The sequence below is a fragment of the Saccoglossus kowalevskii genome, chromosome 6 (genome assembly GCF_978046115.1).
Source record: "Saccoglossus kowalevskii chromosome 6, keSacKowa6.1, whole genome shotgun sequence".
In the NCBI taxonomy this organism is placed as follows: Eukaryota; Metazoa; Hemichordata; class Enteropneusta; family Harrimaniidae; genus Saccoglossus; species Saccoglossus kowalevskii.
In genome coordinates, this window is record NC_140646.1 from 28,066,281 (window position 1) to 28,089,187 (window position 22,907).

Here is a 22,907-nt window from a genome sequence, read left to right on the forward strand (position 1 = left end):
GATAATACCAACCCGTGACGTCATTCGTCTAATAATATAGTCTGACGATGTATCGCGGATGTCACAATTAGGACCCGACGAGGAGAAGGTTGAACTCGCCCTTTCAGAACAATGTCACGTCGCATCTTGTGTATGTGTCTTGAGGTCAGTGTATATTAATGTTCTGCTCTCGGATTATATATACATGTATTATGTGAAGACACTTTAATATTAATAAACAAAATCTATGAATCTAGGATATGTATATGAATGTAAAATATATGTTGGGAATCTAGAAAATGTGTATGAATCTAGAAAAAATGGATATGTGTATGAATCTGGCGTATGTGTGTGAATCTAGGTTATATGTGAATCTATAGGGTTATGTGAGTGAATCTAGGTTATGTTTATGATGCTAGAATATGTGTATGAATCTAGAAAAATTGGATATGTGTATGAATCTGGAGTATGTGTGAACCTAGGCTATATGTGAATATAGGGTATGTGTGTGAATCTAGGGTATGTGTGTGAATCTAGGTTATATGTGAATCTAGGGTATGTGAGTGAATCTAGTCTATATGTGAATATAGGGTATGTGTGTGAATCTAGGTTATGTCTATGATGCTAGAATATGTGTATGAATCTAGATTATGTGTGAATCTGGGATACTTATATGAATATAGGTTATGAGTATGATGCTAGGCTATTTTTATGAATCTAGGATATGTGTGCGAGTTTAACTATGTGTATAAATCTAAGGTATGTGTATAAGTCTAAGTTATGTGTATAAATCTAAGTTATGTGTATAAATCTAACTTATGTGTATAAATCTAAGGTATGTGTATAAATCTAAGTTATGTGTATAAATCTAAGTTATGTGTATAAATCTAAGATATGTGTATAAATCTAGGTTATGTGTATAAATCTAAGGTATGTGTATAAATCTAAGTTATGTGTATAAATCTAAGTTATGTATATAAATCTAGGTTATGTGTATAAATCTAAGTTATGTGTATAAATCTAGGTTATGTGTATAAATCTAAGGTATGTGTATAAATCTAAGTTATGTGTATAAATCTAAGTTATGTATATAAATCTAGGTTATGTGTATAAATCTAAGTTATGTGTATAAATCTAGGTTATGTGTATAAATCTAAGGTATGTGTATAAATCTAAGTCATGTGTATAAATCTAAGTTATGTGTATAAATCTAAGTTATGTGTATAAATCTAAGATATGTGTATAAATCTAAGTTATGTGTATAAATCTAAGTTATGTGTATAAATCTAAGTTATGTGTATAAATCTAAGGTATGTGTATAAATCTAAGTTATGTGTATAAATCTAAGTTCTGTGTATAAATCTAAGATATGTGTATAAATCTAAGGTATGTGTATACATCTAAGATATGTGTATACATCTAAAGTATGTGTATAAATCTAAGGTATGTGTATACATCTAAGGTATGTGTATAAATCTAAGGTATGTGTATAAATCTAAGGTATGTGTATAAATCTGAGGTATGTGTATAAATCTAAGTTATGTGTATAAATCTAAGGTATGTGTATAAATCTAAGGTATGTGTATAAATCTGAGGTATGTGTATAAATCTAAGTTATGTGTATAAATCTAAGGTATGTGTATAAATCTAAGTTATGTGTATAAATCTAAGGTATGTGTATAAATCTAAGTTATGTGTATAATTCTAGGATATAGGAATCCATTCAGGCTATGTGTATGAATCTAGGATATGTGTGTCATTTGAGCATATTGCTTTGTCATTTTTATTTTGACACGCGTTAGATCGTCGTCACTGAGTGACAGTTTCATCATTTTGAACAACAACATTTATAGAGAAAAACGACCATAAATCATCTTTTCACAGAACGGGCAGCAATATTCAAAGAATGACAATAGAACATAAGCATAACATATCTTGGCTCAGACAGAATAATCAAACTGTCACAATCCCCTGACTACCCTTGCTTATAATTCTTGGATTGTGGGAGACTAGTGATTATGTCAATAAAATTAAGATAAATAGCTGTCGTGGTCGATATTGATTCAACGAGTAACCGAATTGTAATTATTGCCTTTCGTGAACTATCTTAATATAATAAATGAATATATGATTTGATAAACCCAAGACGCTGCTGAGATCAGATATTCCATGAATTGTTGCCATAACGACACCTAAAAACATTTCAGTTTCATTGAATCGATTTTCCAATCCGTTGACATTGGCAACAATGTAACCTTTGTTTAAGACATATACGCCACTCTAAGTTACCGGAACTACATAATTGCTATATTAAGAGCAGTAAAGAGTTTCCATTATAATTACTGATTATGCATTATGCTAATCACTCTGCTTATATTCATACTGTAATGCGACGATATGAAAACGGAGAAACAGATATATTCAACAAAGGCACTTTTGCAACAAGTCCTTAGGTGAAACGTATTTGTCCTTTCTAAGTTGCCGGACTACATTGGCCAGCAAAACACTTGGAGAATAGTATTTCACCTAATTGCTTATATTTAATTGACTAATCGAATATTCGAGGGGCATAATGGGTTCAAGATATAAATATCAAAGGCTTCGTTGGAGTGAGCTTCCTAATTTGTTTTGCACGTACTAACTCGCCTATACGGTTCCTGATTAAAATGGACAACTCGATTTACAAGAGCTTGTAAGCGGAGGCGGGAGTACCATGCCCTTATGCTAATTCGACATCTATCTGTACTACGCACACTATATAGTATAGCTCGTATTTCTTCAAATACGTGTTGTCGCACATTAGGTGGAAGTAATGTATTTACACATATTATAAAGTGCATATGCAGGTGTCTTACCGGTAAGACAATATATATTTAATATCAGCTAATTCATTATAAATACACGTATCGTTAACACCGCTATACATTATTAATACCGAACAGATGTAACACGATCCGTAGCCTTTAGTATCGTCGTGTTTGGCTTACGACCTCCTTGGTAAGTTAAAACCTGTCTGTAATGTTTGACAGAGCATATTACGAGCATGTTTTAATCAAAACATAGCCCTACCAGCAGGTTTATATATCGCTTTCAATAATTATTCTATCATCTATCATTGATATTATCATGTATACCTAAGTACTAAGATGTATCAGAGCATAATTTATCACCCATCTATTTTACGCCGTTACAACAGTTAAACAAGTTATGTTTCCTAACCTATATAAACTAGACTAGGCTAATTTACATAACATTGCAGAGCACTATGAGTGCTATAGGCAGTGACCAAATCAACAACCAGCCGCCCAGCTAGCCAACCAACCAGCCAACCAATCAACTAACTAACTAAACAATCATGATTATTTATCGATTTCACGTTTATAGCCTTAAATTCCCACATGACGACAACATGTCGTAGCGGTCATATGTTATCCCCTGGGTCGTTTACAGAACATTTGACTTTAATGGGATTTCATTTATTAAAAGTGCACGATATTGATCCAAGATTGTTTTTTTTAGTTTACTTCGCTCAGAAGAACATAAATGGACATCAAGTGTAAACATGGAATTGGTGAATAAATTGTGTTTGTCCCAAGTTACCTCAAATAAGGTCAAACAAATAGTATTCGACGCTGCTTTCGACAAAGCATTATAATTGCGTATCGTAGTGTTATGGATATATCCACCTAGAATGAACTCCCAGTCAGTCTGTGAATTGACTATTACGCAAATTTATATTAGCCCCCGTTTGTGTGTTTAACAACACATGTGTTCTCCGCTGACATCGCATTGTCGATGAAGGCTTTCAGAGAGATTAGATTTTCTTTCCATTACCGAAGACAACAAAGCTTTTAACGCGAGAGGCCATGGACTACACTGACAGTTAGCAATGTACTAGACTTGTATCCTGACAAACGAGTAACGGCAGGCAGGAGGCATTAAATTTAACATCATTGTAGTTATATTAGACAAACTATGAAGGGGGTTCGTAATATGATTGTATACAAAGAAGCTCGGTGTGATTATTCACATCAATCATTTTTAGTATTACGATAACTGACTACTGTTGTGATCCACACAATGTTCTCATTGTTATTGCTATCTTACTTAACCTTATATACATTTGCATGTAAATACGATGCACGTCTGGATCGCGTAGTTATGTTATATAAATGTTAGTAATTAATTGACTGTAATTCCTTTAGAAATCACAGAAGGTCGCTTGGGCTTGATTTACTCGCATTGAAAAATTGCCGAACAACATCAACCATCAGCAGTCATTTTTTTATGTTTTCAGAATAACCGACTATGCATGCAAGCCACGAATCTATATTTGTGTGTATTCAATAAAACAGAGACTCGTTTGCAAGAAAATCATCGGAAGCTGATGCTTCCTTCCTGTAGGCTGTTTTACTAGACTGTAAAATCAAAAGAAAATTTAGCCGTCCCACCTATAATGACTTACCTTCCGTCTTGTTGTAATGTTGCAACAATTCTTCGGCTTTAGCTTTTGCCATGAAAAACCACTCTGAGTCATTGGTAAGATACTTATACTCTATAGACAGATCTTTGACGTGTATATGTTCACTTGTATCGCGGTATGCGTACGGACAAAACTGCTCAAAATCTTTAAACTCCTTATAATCATAGCAATTACCTGCCGCGAAGAGAATATCATCACTTTCAAGTAGAGATCTGACAGCGACGTAAAAGAATTCTTGCGATTCGTGGACTGCTTTTAAAGCACTGTTTCGCCAAATGCGTGTCAAAAAATTGGCCCGATCGACAGCTTGTAACGCCTGCGATCGGAACCTGTCTGTGTTGTACTCCCCATCCGGTAAACGCACTCCTGTTCCCCGTGTGCAGTTATCAATGTTCTCCTGTACCCTGTCAACATAACGTAGAAATTCCACCACCTTATCGGCTTCAAAGTCTCCCTGTGTACCGCTTGAGTTCAATCCGTCCCTCTGGGTGGCTGTCCACAAATAGTTCGTCAAGGTAGAGCTGGTAGACGACGATAGGGATGACGAAGAAGATGCTGCTGAGACGAACGCAGATGACTTAGCGTTTGCCACGGTACCAGCCGTGCTATTATCAATACAGTTTGCACACAGAAATCCCAGCGCAATTATTGACCATGAAATCCACTTCATCGTTGTCGAGCAATTTAACAAAAATACAAGTTGAAAATTATACTCAAATAATACAGGTAACAAAGTAGAGATGATTCAGTCCATCTATCACTGGCACATGACAACCTCTGCAAGAAAACAGAATATGAAAATGGAATAAAGTAATACCAGCACATTCTAAATCACTAGAATGTAGCATGGACCATTATCGTCAAGGGGTGGTGGATAAAGGAATGATGGGTTAATTGTAATAATATTTACTTAGTTACAATGTAACTAATATCCTTTTAGCAATAAATTACAGTATATCGTGCTATGTTATTCGACTTTCACACTATTGATGGCAATTAATTACAAATACAGTTACGTTGTATTGAGATGACGTACCCAAGCTTGAGCAAAATGGTACTGTTTTTTTTTTCAGTGCTCATATTCAAACAAAACCCATTCGTTCTCACTTACCACCCACCAAGCGGCTGATTTGTTTTTACTTCAATGTTATCACTATAATTATGTAGTTACACAACATTTTTTAAAAACAAAATATTCCAAAAGCGATCATAGTTCATCTATATATATATTTCTTATTGGCCTATTTTTTCGTGGAATTCTATTACCGACATGCATACATACATAATGTGACATTGATTTTTGACTGATTGTCCTGATAATCTAACTAAGTTGCGGGTCACCTGTATTCCAAATTTGAAGGCGCTAGTTTCCTCTTGTAACTCTATTGCGAACATACATACACACGTCTTGACCTTTGATCTTCGTCTTGACAAATGTTAGTTCTGGGGTAACATGGGGAACATTAGTGTCAAGTTTTAAGGCGCTAGCTATTTTCTCATAGTAGTTATATTGCGAAAATACATGAACTGTGAGCGTGACCTTTTGTTTTTAGAGTGTATAACCAGGTCATTAAGGTCACATGGGAGACATGTGTTCCAAGTTTGACGACGCTACCTATTTCGTCTTCTATTGTGAACATACTTACACGTACTAATATATACGGCACTGCGCGCACTACGCTCGCCCTGCTCCGCGCTAGCGCAGGTAATTATTAAAAAGAAAGGAAACTGGGGGAAATGCAGGTGTAAAACATGGCTAGGCGACTCTCTGTTTTTATATATTTGACTAATATGAGAAAACATCAAATCACAGTTGAAACACGATATGCAAATATGGGTATCCTTATACAAATATATAAGACAGTGGTTTAAGGTAGAGATGCAGTTTACCTGACAGGTATTTTAATTTGCTAATTAGGAAAACAAGATAACCTCCCTTGTCCACAAAACTATATATTTTCGGAAAGCTTATTGTATGAATTTTAACATTTTGTTAGTATTTTATTTTTATGGACACTGTAGTTTGAAATATGCACAAAAATGTGCTTTTTTGGTCAAAAGTGATTTAAAAAAATTTAGCTTCTAAACCATGCTTCTGTTTCCTGTCAAAATTGGTTTATGGGTACATCTGTTTACTATGAAGAAAGTGCCGTCTTGAAAACTGTCTACCAGTTGTTAATTTTACAGGGCGGGAGCTCAGATTTCACTACTTCAAGTTTATGCATAAATTAACACCCAGACTACTTGTCTGTACGATTGCTGTAACACTGTTCAACCAAAAACAATGTCCCGACGGCGTTTTGAAGATAAACACATTGTCAATCATTTGTAAAAATTTCAAAACAAAAGGTCAAAGCGTCTAGGAGCTATTTATTTTTAAAGTTCTGGGATGTGCACTAAAAAGAAGCTGAGATAATTGCTAATTTGCATAACAATTCACTCAGTAAGAAGTTTGCTAATGCTCATAATTAAAATGGCTGTAACAGTTCCAAATTTAAATGTATTATCGTTTTGTTAAAAGTTAAATATAGTGCATAGTATGGAGATCCCGACATTTCTTTTTTATTATTTATTTTTTTATTATGTACAGCCTTGCTAAATCTTCCTAAGCATTCAAAAGAGAGAATGTTTGCACCTGTTATCTATATTTTAAAATCGTTTTTTAAGTATGTTCTACTATTCACAATTGTACAAAATTTTAACAGTCTATAGCCAAGACTGTTTGAATAATAAAAAGCAAAAAATAAAAAAAATTCACTCCAAAGTGCCGTACAACCTGCATCTCTACCTTAAGATGTTTACAAGTCCGGATCTATGAATGCTGTGGGTGTTAGATTTCAAAACTTCTCGGGTGGTATACAAGTAATATTAAATTCCGGAAAAGTATATCTTACTTGGTCATACTAATACTATTTCTAACTTTCCCTTCACGTTTCCTGAATACCTTATTCAAGACATATCACATTAGTAAACAAAACAATGATCATAGTTACGGTTGCTAAGGGCGTCATCAATTGCAATCACCATGCCTCTTACCGACGATGAGAGCGCGAATATCATAGCATGTGGGCGCATTCGTGGCAAATATTTTCGAAATGTAGGTTACGTTCTTGACAGGAGCATTGTATATTCGTATTCGCCTTAATGGATATAATGCAGCTGTGAACGTCTTTACCTACTCTAATGTTTCACGTGGCACGCTATTCCGCTAAAAGGAGCCTTGCAAACCTGGAAATTATTCAATTCTTCAGCGTAAATATGGCTCTTTTTTTGTGGAAAAGGATGCGTCAATTAACAACGAATACCCCCTAAGTTTGTAGGAAAAAAACCCAATCGAAACTCACAGTCATAATATTCAATAAAGGGAAGTTCAAAGCCCCCAAACACAATACAATAGACAAGAAACACGTGACTGAGAAAGATACATTGCCAGTGAGAAACAGATATATGACCCTCTAAGCACACAACGTGGTGTAAACAAAACGATTTTAAACTGGCTTATATCAAACTGAGTCATGTAGGTACGTACTATATTCTCTGGGGTAGGAAATAAAACCTAACGCTGGGTAAAGACCACACATAATTTGTTATTAGTGATATTACAATTCACAAACAAATATTTTTCAGACAGATTTCAAAACCTTTCGTAAGTAAATGCTCAGACTGACCCTGCTGTGATTTTTTTTCCGAATTGATATGCACACGAAGATAACGCAATCCACGGCAAATCCTGTTCATCGGCAAATCTCTATATAGATTGTTTGCCGAACTACAATGTAACAGTTGCAAGCTCCACTTTCTAACAAACCTCGATGAATTAACGTAAAATACAAAAATGAGATTTATTTAAATAAAACATATAGATTATACATACGTTTGTTTGTATTTCCACACTATTGTCAAAAATTCACTCCAGTATCTCATATATTCGCGGCGTGTGAACAGTGTAACGTTCACAATGTACGTTCATACTGAACGCCAGGCGACAAACGTGTTGTTTAATTGAATTGAACATTGAATCGCTATAGGTGGTCATCGATACTGGAAATCTCGCACTCGAACTGCGCAGCTCATCTGCATAAAATGTGCCACAATAATCTCCATACACGCGCCCTCTATTGATCAACTGAAACAGACGAATTTGTGTATAAAAGTACACATTTTCATTTCACTGGCATACAACGCTTATGAATTTATTTAATTATTTAATTATATTCTTTTTTCGAATAAAATCAAAGAATACATTCCAAAGTCCGATAAAACTGCGAGGTTTATGTTTTGGCTTCAATTCGAACATGTCACTAGACTAAGTACTAGTTCTATGAGAAGATAGTATAAAAAGAGCAATTATGTGTTGTTTTTCATATATTCACAACGGTAAACCACCTGCGCAGTAATAGGTTTAGGCAACTTTTGCTCTAAGCTATTCAAATCCTTTAAACCAACATACACAAATCTATGGTGCTTACCCATCATTATTTTTTTGCTGGCGATAACGAGCGTTTGGTCCAATAATAGATGTATGTATATTATATCGCAAATAAGTTCTTGTGTGGCAGTTGCTGTAATGAGGTGTACATGCATTTCACCAATTTTCTCTATAATTCGGTATAGATCAGTCAATCATTATTCCGATTTAAAACGAAATTCTGTATCCACAATTGAATGGAAATATTTGAATTGACACAGGTTGCCACGGATTCGCGGTGTACTTATTGAACACAGCACGGGTCGTTTCAAAGGTTACAGAGAACTATATGGTTTAAAGCAATTATTTTGTGGAGTTATCGACAAAAAGTAACGGTCCACCTATTGTGACATAACTTTATTCAGTCCAGGTAATATTTGGCACGCGATGCGCTAAATAATCGGTAAATTACGATATATTCCCAGTTATGTATGCCAACGAATACAATAGGAAAATCTACAAAATATAGGAAGTAAGAGATAACACTAAACTTGTCCAAGCAAATTGATTGAATGTGTGCAGTGTATTTGATAAGGAACTTTAAAACAGAATCTCTTCGTTCACATATTTATGGGGAGGGAGAGGGGGCGCATCTGTCCATTTCATTGCCTCATTACCCATACAAGCTAGGCCTCTGGCAGTCACATCATTGATTCCCCAAACACATTTTCAGCCTATTAAATATTAGAAATCGACATTGTCTGTTCCAATTTATTTTTAAATAAATATATTGACTTCTCATAAAGTGAAAGCAACAACCTATACATTGAATGGCACACATAATTATAGCTCGGAGGTCAATATAAATGCAAATTGGTATAAACAAAACGATTCAACTAATCACTTTTTATGCTTTTTAAAGATGTCATGTGTGAATTTGTGTTTGAACGTATGTTTGCAGTGTTTACAAATTGGGCCAAGATGAGTAACTTGACTTTAATAAACATATAATAAAACTCTGATATAGCTAATAAGTGTTTGGCCAACATTATGTGTTATTTTACTATTATGCATAGAAATGTGAAGAGCTGGCACGTTTGTCGAGAATACAAAGTATTAGAGTCTTGTGTCAAATAACTCATACGTACGAGGCACTCAATGCTGTCAATCAACGCTGTAGTATAGACTAAAGAGCATACTGAAGAACATTTCTCGCCAGCTCCTTCGTTTGCTTAGCAACAACGTTCAAATACTGTTACTCTAACAATCGACCTAATGTTCGCAGAAAATAGGACTTCTATGACGTGTTATTTTTGGCTATTTCAAGCTCACTAAAATAACTCGTTGACAATCAGTTCACAATTACGCAACTCTGGTAATGAAGAATTGAGCACTATGCTATCATCCGCTGACGGTGTCAATATATTACGCATGCGACGTAGACTCTCATCAGAAAAAGAAATTCACCGCTTGGGATATCAACATTGGAAAATCTAAATGGGAAGAGTAATAAAAAAGCCATTGACAAATCTAAATCTAATTCAGATAATACAAACAGACGTAGATAATTCTTTGTCTCATTTTCTGCCTTGGGCTGGGATGGGGTATTGGATACGTGTAGTATATGGTAACCACGTATTGATTGTTACAGTGTATCATGTCGTGGCAGCACGGCTTTCATGACACCACTGCGATGTTATAATCACGTTTAGTGTGAAGGTAATTCAACGACGACGGGGTCAGTCTGTACTACACACACACGTAATTCTACTCGTGTCCACATACACACTTGTCAAAGTTCAATGGTGTAGCGCGCCAATCGGAATACAGCTTCACTGAAAGTGCCACGATAGTTATATATATATATATATCATTTTGAGCCAAATTAGCTAAATTGTAACTATTTGCACGTTGGCCGAGACAGACAGCTTGACCAAGACGTGATAAAAAACCAATGATAATTGTTTTCATTTCTCGTGGGGATATTAAGCACTCTCCAGTTTCAACTACAATTATAACAAAATCTGTCCCACCATTGAATAAATACTTCGCTCACTATTCAAGTAGACGTCTGGTTTAGAAATATGTTACTTTGAGATATTCTCAATACTTGAGTGACAATATCAAAATTACTACACATTTACACAATTTCTCGTACATGTATCACGTAGTCAAATCTGAACAATATTGACTATGACGATTTTTATCGATTGTGTGTAGCCTTGTGAATATGATTAAATTTTAATAAATCAATAAACAATCCATGATCACCTCGACTTGTTAATGATAATTTATAATATTTTATTATCACAATATTTATAATAAAAATATTCTATTTTTAATCTGTCTCGGGAAAACGTTTTACGACCTTTGTTTGTTGTCCGTGAACACAACCAGCCAACCTCGTAACATAATGCAGTCTCGTGAGTGTTGGTCGTAAAGACTGATGAATGTGAAATTGCGCCGATATCTAATAACGTAATAACGTCGGTTTATTCAGGTAATTTTAATTTAGCTAAACAATCCAATAGCAAACCTCACAAATAGAACACATGCTCCTTCAAGTTACTTACAATAAACGCAAATTCAATAACTGAACTACTCGCGCAAATTAATAATTGAACACCAATGATACTTGAATACGTTCCGAGCTTTTGTACACGAACACGGTTTGGTTCGACTGTGCAGTCAACACAATCTCATTTAGATTAATCACTGAACTTGAATGATGTCTGAAGTTTATATTAATGCCCCCGCCACACACATTAGAACAATTATCGTAAAATCCGGAACAGCTTAGAGCAATTTTAATAACAACATTCCCCATCACATTAAGTAAGTAAGTAGACTAAATAATCTTATTAACTTAAGCATGAGAGTTAATCAGTATGAAGTATGACAATTTCTAAGGACATTGTATCTAAATATTATATTGTGGTATTTATGTTATTTTGGCATACTATTGGGGATTACATTATATTTTGTGACTGCACTGAATGCCCGCCACTTTCGTGTTCAGCAGTAGTTGTACTTCTGAATCAGCGAGACGCAATTTCTGTCGATTACGTGGTGCACATGGAATCATAATTACCTTATTTAATCGAAAAGCAAATGAGAATATGCTATCAAAACGAAGAAGGCAATAAAAGTTATTGCGTCTCACTAGAAACGCGACGTACGGAATAATGGTGAAAGTTTCTTCACCGTGAAATTTAAATATAGACTGTTAATCCCGAATCGCCCGTGTTGAATGAGTTGTGAGTTGGTTTATGATTTCAGGAAAAAAAATACGAATCTGGCTATTCGAAAACTGCATTTTTGCTTAAAATGTTAAATCGAAATGAAATTTAAATTGGAACGTCACGAGGCGTGAATATTGCAATTCTAACAATACGTGTCTACAAAGACTAGGAAGCGTATCCCTTGGTGTCACCATGGCAACGCAAATGACCTCGATCTGCAAATGAATAACCGTAATAGCGATGAAGAAGAAGTAATAATTATCTTTTGCCAAATAGGTAATCGTCTGCACTGGAATAAAGTATCAATTTCCTGAAAAATCTACGACGTAGTACTCGATTCAAAGGACTAGATCTAGTTAAATAATTTGTCATTAACATTTTGAGATACAAATTAAAAGTGGATTACTGTTACTCAAAAATTGTTACCCGAAACGTGTTTCGGAAATGTAATATAGACAGACGACAATTTCTAGTAGGTGAATATTTAGAGATCAATAGAGTCCATATTTGAGCACTCGTAAAAGTGTAAAAGTGTGTTCACCGTCACGGTGTAGTATTTTCAGTGGACAATCTAGCTGTTATGGAAGATTCCTCTGTCACTCATCAAGTCTGTTTATTTTTTACTAGATTACGTCTAGTATATAATTCATAAGTGTACGTTGTGAAATACTGCTTATACTGAGTGGCATAGTGTTGTCACATTCCAAAATTTAATATATTACTTAAAACCATACAATAATACTCTCCTAATCAATTTATTGATTGAAATACAATTCAATTGATATGAGTGTCGCGATGGATAAGCGATATAAATATTAATGACATAAAATATATTCATTTACGCATGAAAATACATTTCATAATCAAACGTCATACGTATTTTGTTATTATCAATACTGGTCACGTGATTCGTTTTGTCGCAGTGGGATTTAAATACAATAATGTTGTTATCAATAAATTGTAACTTCTAGTGTAGTGTGATTGTACGATAAAGGTATTAAACGTCACACCGACGTGTATATAATCCGTTGTCTATGCCGAAGTATTCCCCAATGTGTGATAAAAAATATCAATCATTTTGTAAATTTTCGATGTTTTCGTATTTCCAATTTTAACTATAGTGTGATTTAGTGGCTGTATATTATTAAATCCTATATGATGGAGCAGATAAAAAATAATTGATTTCATCATTGACACTGTATGTTACTTAATCCAGGAGGAAAAGTGCACGTCTGATATATATATATATATATATATGCCAATGCAGACAACATGTTTTTGGCGGGCGAGTTTCCTAATAATCACAATGTATATTTTAGCTCACCCGTACTGAATGTTAGCATAGAAGAAATGGGTTATTTGTGGTAAATCACATCATTATAGCTAGCGACCCAGCTTGAGTTCATCTGGCCATATTGTTGAATGATGCAAGTTTTCAGCTGCACAATCCTCGTCTTTCGAGTCTGATTGGATTCGGTGAATGGAATGAACACACATGCTTGGCAAGCACATACTCCGCATTGAATTCACTTCAATCTATAGATAAGACGAGGTGTCGTATCAGCTTTTATGTGAACTGCTTCTATTCAAAGTAAAAACACGTTTATTTCCAGTGGCAATAATCTATGACGCGGTAAAGCAAATAACAGAAAGCACGTATCATCATCATCCAGTTTGGCTGTTCATTCGGTTTTCTCTCTTAAAAGTGATGTTATCCATACATTTATTTCTTCTCACACAACAATATCTGTATAGAAAATACGTGGATGTGCGCATCTCAACAGACGTCTGTTTCAAAAAGACGTCCTCTGATGAGACTGCCTGAGTGAATGTGAATCGCACTCACATTTTTTGAAAGTATGTTTAACACTGTTTATAAAGTTGGATGACATTGAATATATCGAATTGAAAACACGACATTTGTCAAATTTATAATTATATTACTGAGGCACTGTCGGTTACGTTCAATTCTGGTATGGACAAAGACACACGTTTTAAGTGATTTAATTTTAAAATTAAAAAAAACACTCACATTTGAGCACAAAATTAACTTTATTTGATAAAAAAATGCCATTATACACAAATTAATGGCCCTAGGCCATATAATTTTGAAACTTAATATACGCCATCATTGTAAACGTTGACAAGCACAGTCTTGCTCGATGAGTTTTTGAGGTTTTTAATAAGACAGGACAACCGATTTGTTATTCGAAATCATTTAATATACAATTTCATTTCAGCAATACTAAACATTTATTTAGGCAAAGAACCCAAATAAATATGTAAAATAATACACGCCATGCTCATGTGTACTATAACGTCGCTGTCTTTTCATCAATTTAGCAAAATTCAAATGTCAGTAATCACTTGAATGAAAATAATATAATATAGTAGCCGCACCCCATACGGTTAACAACAATGCATAACTGATCTTATTTATATTCAAGGCATCTTATGAAAAACGTGGGTTATTTCAAAAACTAATTCACCGGATCTAATGTTAGCCACAACGAGTTACCGGAAGTAAATTAGAGACCATGTCTCAAACAAAGCTTGCTATCTGCTCTACTCCACTGGCTATTACATTTCACGATCAATAGAACAGAGATTGTGCGATGAAAATTGGGTCGCCCTTCATAAAAGGACAACAATTACGCTACACCAAACAAGCAATGCCATTCAATCGTGTTTTGACGACGTTAACTGTGATTTTATCTATGGTTTGGGCCTGGCGTGTAGTATCAGTTTAAATTAAATGGAGAAATTTCTTGCGAATACTATTGACTACATTCCAACGGCAGTTCAATCTAATTGGGTTAGTATTCCAATATAAAGGTATCATAATCAAATTAGGTGAGATGCAATATGTACAGAAAACAAATAATGATTTGGTTCAGTTTTAAACATGCCTTAATAAAATATACACACCATGACCTGACACCGTCCTGGAATGCAAAGATATCACCAAGTTTACAGTGATACTGAATTCAGTATTTTTATATTTTAACTTAAACCTTAATTATTTTAATACACATGAATATTTGTGTAGTGGTTATTAATATGTTTCCAGAAGATTGTTAATGTAAAACATCCACACCATACATAATGACAGGCCTCAAGTAAAAATGGATATAGTAATGCCATTTCTTGTCAAAGACATTCTCATGAATGTAGTGAGTGTGCGCACGCAATAACATGCGAATAAACCACATCATATTTCACGTTTCTCCATACCTTGAAAATAGAAAATTCACAGACTCTTTCATTGATTGCGGCACTATTGAAACTGATATCACTGACTAATTCCTGATTGTTTGCAATATAACAAACATAATCCATGTTTTGAAATCTGAATATCTCTGATATCTATGATTTATATAATTACAATTCTGATGATGGCCGATTTACATATCGTATCCTGGCAACCTGTGTAGAAGTGTTTTAATCCGAATTATGCTTACCTGCCTAACATCTTATCGAATTATTTCGTCTAGACACTTAAACATGGAAGCATTTATTTTCCAGATAACCTTGTTTCAAGTGATGATAACAAAATGGCAAGAGAGGAAAATATGATTCTAAATATAACCACAAACAATTACATCCCTTCAAAAAATAACATCTATCTCAACTAATGGCACTTACTTGACCAAACATAAAGACGTTGCTTAGGAATGTGTCAAACGATTCTACTGATACAGGCCTTAACTTAACGTCTCAGAGAACACTGTCAGAATATTTTCTTCTTTCGGCCTTGTGAAAATTACTTATTTTTTTCAATACGCCGCTTATAACCCACACATTACTCGAACTTAACCAACACATAATTAATTGTTTTCCAGATCAGTAAAACATTGTCAGAATTACCCCTCCAGCGAACAATGTAGACATTACCAAACATGATATTGTATCAAGCTCCCTGTATCATGGTTTTCGGGAATAAAACCATATACAAAATCAGCACTTGCTGGCCTGGCCACGAACATAGCTCTATTGTATTCAATATTTATTTATTCACCAAAGAATGATTTCGATACGATTGATCATGACATGACAAACAATTGACTCAATTCACAGATTACGAATTCAGAGGCATTCCACTACATGGTTTCTCCCGCTACGTTCCCAAACTCCAGCAATTGGCAAAATTGATTCAAGTATGACATGCGGCTTTCGAAAGAGATCAATTCTTAGTTCAATTCTATTCCTTATATACATCAATGACATTATTATCACAACGAATGATTTCCGATTTGTGCGGACTACACAAGCCTCTTTAAACTTATCAAAACCAGTAGAATATAATATAGACAGATGGATACATATCACAGCATGGTCATGTATCACTGTATGGCGATGTATCACTGTATGGTCACGTATCACTGTATGGTCATGTATTACTCTATGATTATTGTCACTGTATGGTCATGTATCACTGTATGGTCATGTATCACTGTATGGTCATGTATTACTGTATGGTCATGTATTACTCTATGGCCATCTATCACTGTATGGCCATGTATCGTTGTATGGTCATGTATTACTGTATGGTCATGTATTATTGTATGGTCATGTATTACTCTATGGCCATGTATTACTGTATGGTCATGTACCACTGTATGGTCATGTATCACTGTATGGTCATGTATTATTGTATGGTCATGTATTACTCTATGGCCATGTATCACTGTATGGCCATGTATCGTTGTATGGTCATGTATTACTGTATGGTCATGTATTATTGTATGGTCATGAATCACTCTGTGGTCATGTATTACTCTATGGCCATGTATCACTATATGGATATGTATCACTGTATCGTCATGTATTACTGTATGGTCATGTATTACTATATGGTCATGTATCACTGTATGGTCATGTATCACTCACTGTATGGCTATGTATCACTGTATGGTCATGTATCACTGTATGGTCATGTATCACTTTATGGCTATGTATCACTGTATGGTCATGTATCACTGTATTGTCATGTATCACTGTATTGTCATGTATCACTGTATGGACATGTATCACTGTATTGTCATGTATCACTGTATGGCTGTGTATCACTCTATGGTCATGTATCACCGTATGGTCATGTATCACTTTAAGCTATGTATCACTGTATGGTCATGTATAACTGTATGGCTATGTATCACTGTATGATCATGCATCACTGTATGGCCATGTATCACTGTATGCCTATGTATCATTGTATGGTCATGTATCACTGTATGGCCATGTATCACTGTATGGCTATGTATTACTGTATGGTCATGTATCACTGTATGGCTATGTATCACTGTATGGTCATGTATTACTGTATGATCATGTATCATTGTATGGTCATGTATCACTGTATGGCTATGTTTCACTGTATGGTCATGTATTACTGTATGGCCATGCATCACAGTATGGCTATGTATCACTGTATGGCTATGTCTCACTGTATGGTCATGTATCACTGTATGGTCATGTATCACTGTATGGTCATGTATCATTGTATGGTCATGTATCACTGTATGGTCATGTATCAATGGTCATGTAACATTGTATGGTCATGTATTACTGTATAGTTATGTATTACTGTATGGTCATGTATCACTGTATGGTCATGTATCACTGTATGGTCATGTATCACTGTATGGCTATGTATCACTGTATGGTCATGTATTACTGTAAGGTCATGTATCACTGTATGGTCTTGTATCAGTGTATGGCCATGTATCACTGTATGGCTATGTATCATTGTATGGTCATGTATCACTGTATGGCTATGTATCACTGTATGGTCATGTATTACTGAATGATCATGTATCATTGTATGGTCATGTATCACTGTATGGCTATGTTTCACTGTATGGTCATGTGTTACTGTATCGTCATGTATCACTGTATGGTCATGTATCACTGTATGGTCATGTATTACTGTATGATCATGTATCACTGTATTGCCATGTATCACTGTATGGCTATGCATCACTGTATGGGTATGTATCACTGTATGGCTATGTCTCACTGTATGGTCATTTATCACTGTATGGCTATGTCTCACTGTATGGTCATGTATCACTGTATGGTCATGTATCACTCTATGGTCATGTATCACTGTATGGTAATGTATCACAGTGTGGTCATGTGTCACTGAATGGCTATGTCTCACTGTATGGTCATGTATCACTGTATGGTCATGTATCACTCACTGTATGGCTATGTATCACTGTATGGTCATGTATTACTGAATGATCATGTATCATTGTATGGTCATGTATCACTGTATGGCTATGTTTCACTGTATGGTCATGTGTTACTGTATGGTCATGTATCACTGTATGGTCATGTATCACTGTATGGTCATGTATTACTGTATGATCATGTATCACTGTATTGCCATGTATCACTGTATGGCTATGCATCACTGTATGGGTATGTATCACTGTATGGCTATGTCTCACTGTATGGTCATTTATCACTGTATGGCTATGTCTCACTGTATGGTCATGTATCACTGTATGGTCATGTATCACTCTATGGTCATGTATCACTGTATGGTAATGTATCACAGTGTGGTCATGTGTCACTGAATGGCTATGTCTCACTGTATGGTCATGTATCACTGTATGGTCATGTATCACTCACTGTATGGCTATGTATCACTGTATGGTCATTTATCACTGTATGGCTATGTCTCACTGTATGGTCATGTATCACTGTATGGTCATGTATCACTCTATGGTCATGTATCACTGTATGGTCATGTATCATTTATGGCTATGTATCACTGTATGGTAACGTATAACTGTATGGCTATGTATCATTGTATGACCATGTATTACGGTATGATCATGTATCACTGTATTGTCATGTATCACTGTATTGTCATGTATCACTGTATTGTCATGTATCACTGTATGGACATGTATCACTGTATTGTCATGTAGCACTGTATGGCTGTGTATCACTCTATGGTCATGTATCACCGTATGGTCATGTATCACTTTAAGCTATGTATCACTGTATGGTCATGTATAACTGTATGGCTATGTATCACTGTATGATCATGCATCACTGTATGGCCATGTATCACTGTATGCCTATGTATCATTGTATGGTCATGTATCACTGTATGGCCATGTATCACTGTATGGCTATGTATTACTGTATGGTCATGTATCACTGTATGGCTATGTATCACTGTATGGTCATGTATTACTGTATGATCATGTATCATTGTATGGTCATGTATCACTGTATGGCTATGTTTCACTGTATGGTCATGTATTACTGTATGGCCATGCATCACAGTATGGCTATGTATCACTGTATGGCTATGTCTCACTGTATGGTCATGTATCACTGTATGGTCATGTATCACTGTATGGTCATGTATCATTGTATGGTCATGTATCACTGTATGGTCATGTATCAATGGTCATGTAACATTGTATGGTCATGTATTACTGTATAGTTATGTATTACTGTATGGTCATGTATCACTGTATGGTCATGTATCACTGTATGGTCATGTATCACTGTATGGCTATGTATCACTGTATGGTCATGTATTACTGTAAGGTCATGTATCACTGTATGGTCTTGTATCAGTGTATGGCCATGTATCACTGTATGGCTATGTATCATTGTATGGTCATGTATCACTGTATGGCTATGTATCACTGTATGGTCATGTATTACTGAATGATCATGTATCATTGTATGGTCATGTATCACTGTATGGCTATGTTTCACTGTATGGTCATGTGTTACTGTATGGTCATGTATCACTGTATGGTCATGTATCACTGTATGGTCATGTATTACTGTATGATCATGTATCACTGTATTGCCATGTATCACTGTATGGCTATGCATCACTGTATGGGTATGTATCACTGTATGGCTATGTCTCACTGTATGGTCATTTATCACTGTATGGCTATGTCTCACTGTATGGTCATGTATCACTGTATGGTCATGTATCACTCTATGGTCATGTATCACTGTATGGTAATGTATCACAGTGTGGTCATGTGTCACTGAATGGCCATGTATCACTGTATGGCTATGTATCACTGTATGATCATGTATCACTGTATGGCTATGTATCATTGTATGATCATGTATCACTGTATGACTATGTATCACTGTATGACCATGTATTACTGTATGATCATGTATCACTGTATTGTCATATATCATTGTATGGCTATGTATCACTGTATGGTCATGTATCACTGTATGGTCATGTATCACTGTATGGCTATGTATCACTGTATTGGTCATGTATCACTGTATGGCTATGTATCACTGTATGGTCATGTATTACTGTATGATCATGTATCACTATATTGTCATGTATCACTGTATGGCCATGTATCACTGTATGGTCATGTATCACTGTATGGTAATGTATTACTGTATGGCTATGTATCACTATATGGTCATGTATCACAGTATGGCCATGTATCACTGTATGGTCACGTACAATTGTATGGCTATGTGTCACTGTATGGTCATGTATTACTGTATGGTTATGTATCAGTGTATGGTCATGTATCACTGTATGGCTATGTATCACTGTATGATCTTGTATTACTGTATGGTCATGTATCACTGTATGGTCATGTATCACTGTATGGCGATGTATCACTGTATGGTCTTGCATTACTGTATGGTCATGTATTACTGTATGGTCATGTATCACTGTATGGTCATGTATCACTGTGTGGTCATGTATTACTGTATTGTCATGTATCACTGTATTGTCATGTATCACTGTATGGCCATGCATCACTGTATGGCCATGCATCACTGTATGGCTATGTATCACTGTATGGCCATGTGTCACTGTATGGCTATGTATCACTGTTTGGTCATGTATCACTGTATGGTCATGTATCAGTGTATGGTCATGTATCACTGTATGGTAATGTATTACTGTATGGCTATGTATCACTGTATGGTCATGTATCACAGTATGGCCAGGCATCACTGTATGGTCACGTACAATTGTATGGCTATGTGTCACTGTATGGTCATGTATTACTGTATGGTTATGTATCAGTGTATGGCGATGTATCACTGTATGGTCATGTGTCATGTATGGTCATGTATCACTGTATGGTCATGTGTCATTGTATGGTCGCGTATCACTATACGGTCATGTCTCATTGTATGGTCATGTGTCACTGTATCGCTGGTATCACTGTGTGGTCATGTATCACAGTATGGTCGTGTATCACTGTATGGTTTTGTGTCACTGTATGGTCACGTATCACTGTATGGTCATGTATCACTGTATGGTCATGTATCACTGTATGGTCTTGTATCACTGTATGGCTATGTATCACTATACGGTCATGTATCACTGTATTGTCATGTATTACTGTATGGTCATGTATTATTGTACGGTCATGTATCAATGGTCATGTAACATTGTATGGTTATGTATTACTGTATGGTCATGTATCACTGTATGGTCTTGTATTACTGTATGGTCATGTATCACTGTATGGTCATGTATCACTGTATGGCTATGTATCGCTGTATGGTCTTGTATTACTGTATGGTCATGTATTACTGTATGGTCATGTATCACTGTATGGTCATGTGTCATTGTATGGTCGCGTATCACTATACGGTCATGTCTCATTGTATGGTCATGTGTCACTGTATGGCAGGTATCACTGTGTGGTCATGTATCACAGTATGGTCATGTATCACTGTATGGTTTTGTGTCACTGTTTGTCATGTATCACTGTATGGTCATGTATCACTGTATGGTCTTGTATCACTGTATGGCTATGTATCACTATACGGTCATGTATCACAGTATTGTCATGTATTACTGTATGATCATGTATTATTGTACGGTCATGTATCAATGGTCATGTAACAATGTATGGTTATGTATTACTGTATGGTCATGTATCACTGTATGGTCTTGTATCACTGTATGGTCATGTATCACTGTATGGTCATGTATTACTGTAAGGTCATGTATCACTGTATGGTCTTGTATCAGTGTAGGGCCATGTATCACTGTATGGCTATGTATCATTGTATGGTCATGTATTACTGTATGATCATGTATCATTGTATGGTCATGTATCACTGTATGGCTATGTTTCACTGTATGGTCATGTGTTACTGTATGGTCATGTATCACTGTACGGTCATGTATTACTGTATGATCATGTATCACTGTATTGCCATGTATCACTGTATGGCCATGCATCACTGTATGGGTATGTATCACTGTATGGCTATGTCTCACTGTATGGTCATTTATCACTGTATGGCTATGTCTCACTGTATGGTCATGTATCACTCTATGGTCATGTATCACTGTATGGTCATGTATCACTGTATGGTAATGTATCACAGTATGGTCATGTGTCACTGAATGGCCATGTATCACTGTATGGCTATGTATCACTGTATGATCATGTATCACTGTATGGCTATGTATCATTGTACGATCATGTATCACTGTATGACTATGTATCACTGTATGACCATGTATTACTGTATGATCATGTATCACTGGATTGTCATATATCACTGTATGGCTATGTATCACTGTATGGTCATGTATCACTGTATGGTCATGTATCACTGTATGGCTATGTATCACTGTATTGGTCATGTATCACTGTATGGCTATGTATCACTATATGGTCATGTATCACTGTATGGTCAAGTATCACTGTATGGTAATGTATTACTGTATGGCTATGTATCACTATATGGTCATGTATCACAGTATGGCCATGTATCACTGTATGGTCACGTA

The 22,907-nt window shown here is 35.5% G+C and overlaps 1 protein-coding gene across 3 annotated transcripts in view; it reads right to left on the minus strand.

Moving 5' to 3' along the window:
• The window catches only part of LOC100375075 (putative G protein-coupled receptor CG31760), a 115,634-nt gene that overhangs the window by 51,542 nt on the left and 41,185 nt on the right, over positions 1 to 22,907 (minus strand). For all 3 annotated transcript variants that reach the window (XR_014929701.1, XM_085500305.1, XM_085500303.1), the window contains exon 2: positions 4,445 to 5,239. Coding sequence is in view for 2 of the 3 variants with exons in the window: in XM_085500305.1 (XP_085356431.1) it covers positions 4,445 to 5,132 (688 nt within the window). In the remaining variant the exon portion in view is untranslated. The remainder of the gene's footprint in view (positions 1 to 4,444; positions 5,240 to 22,907) is intronic.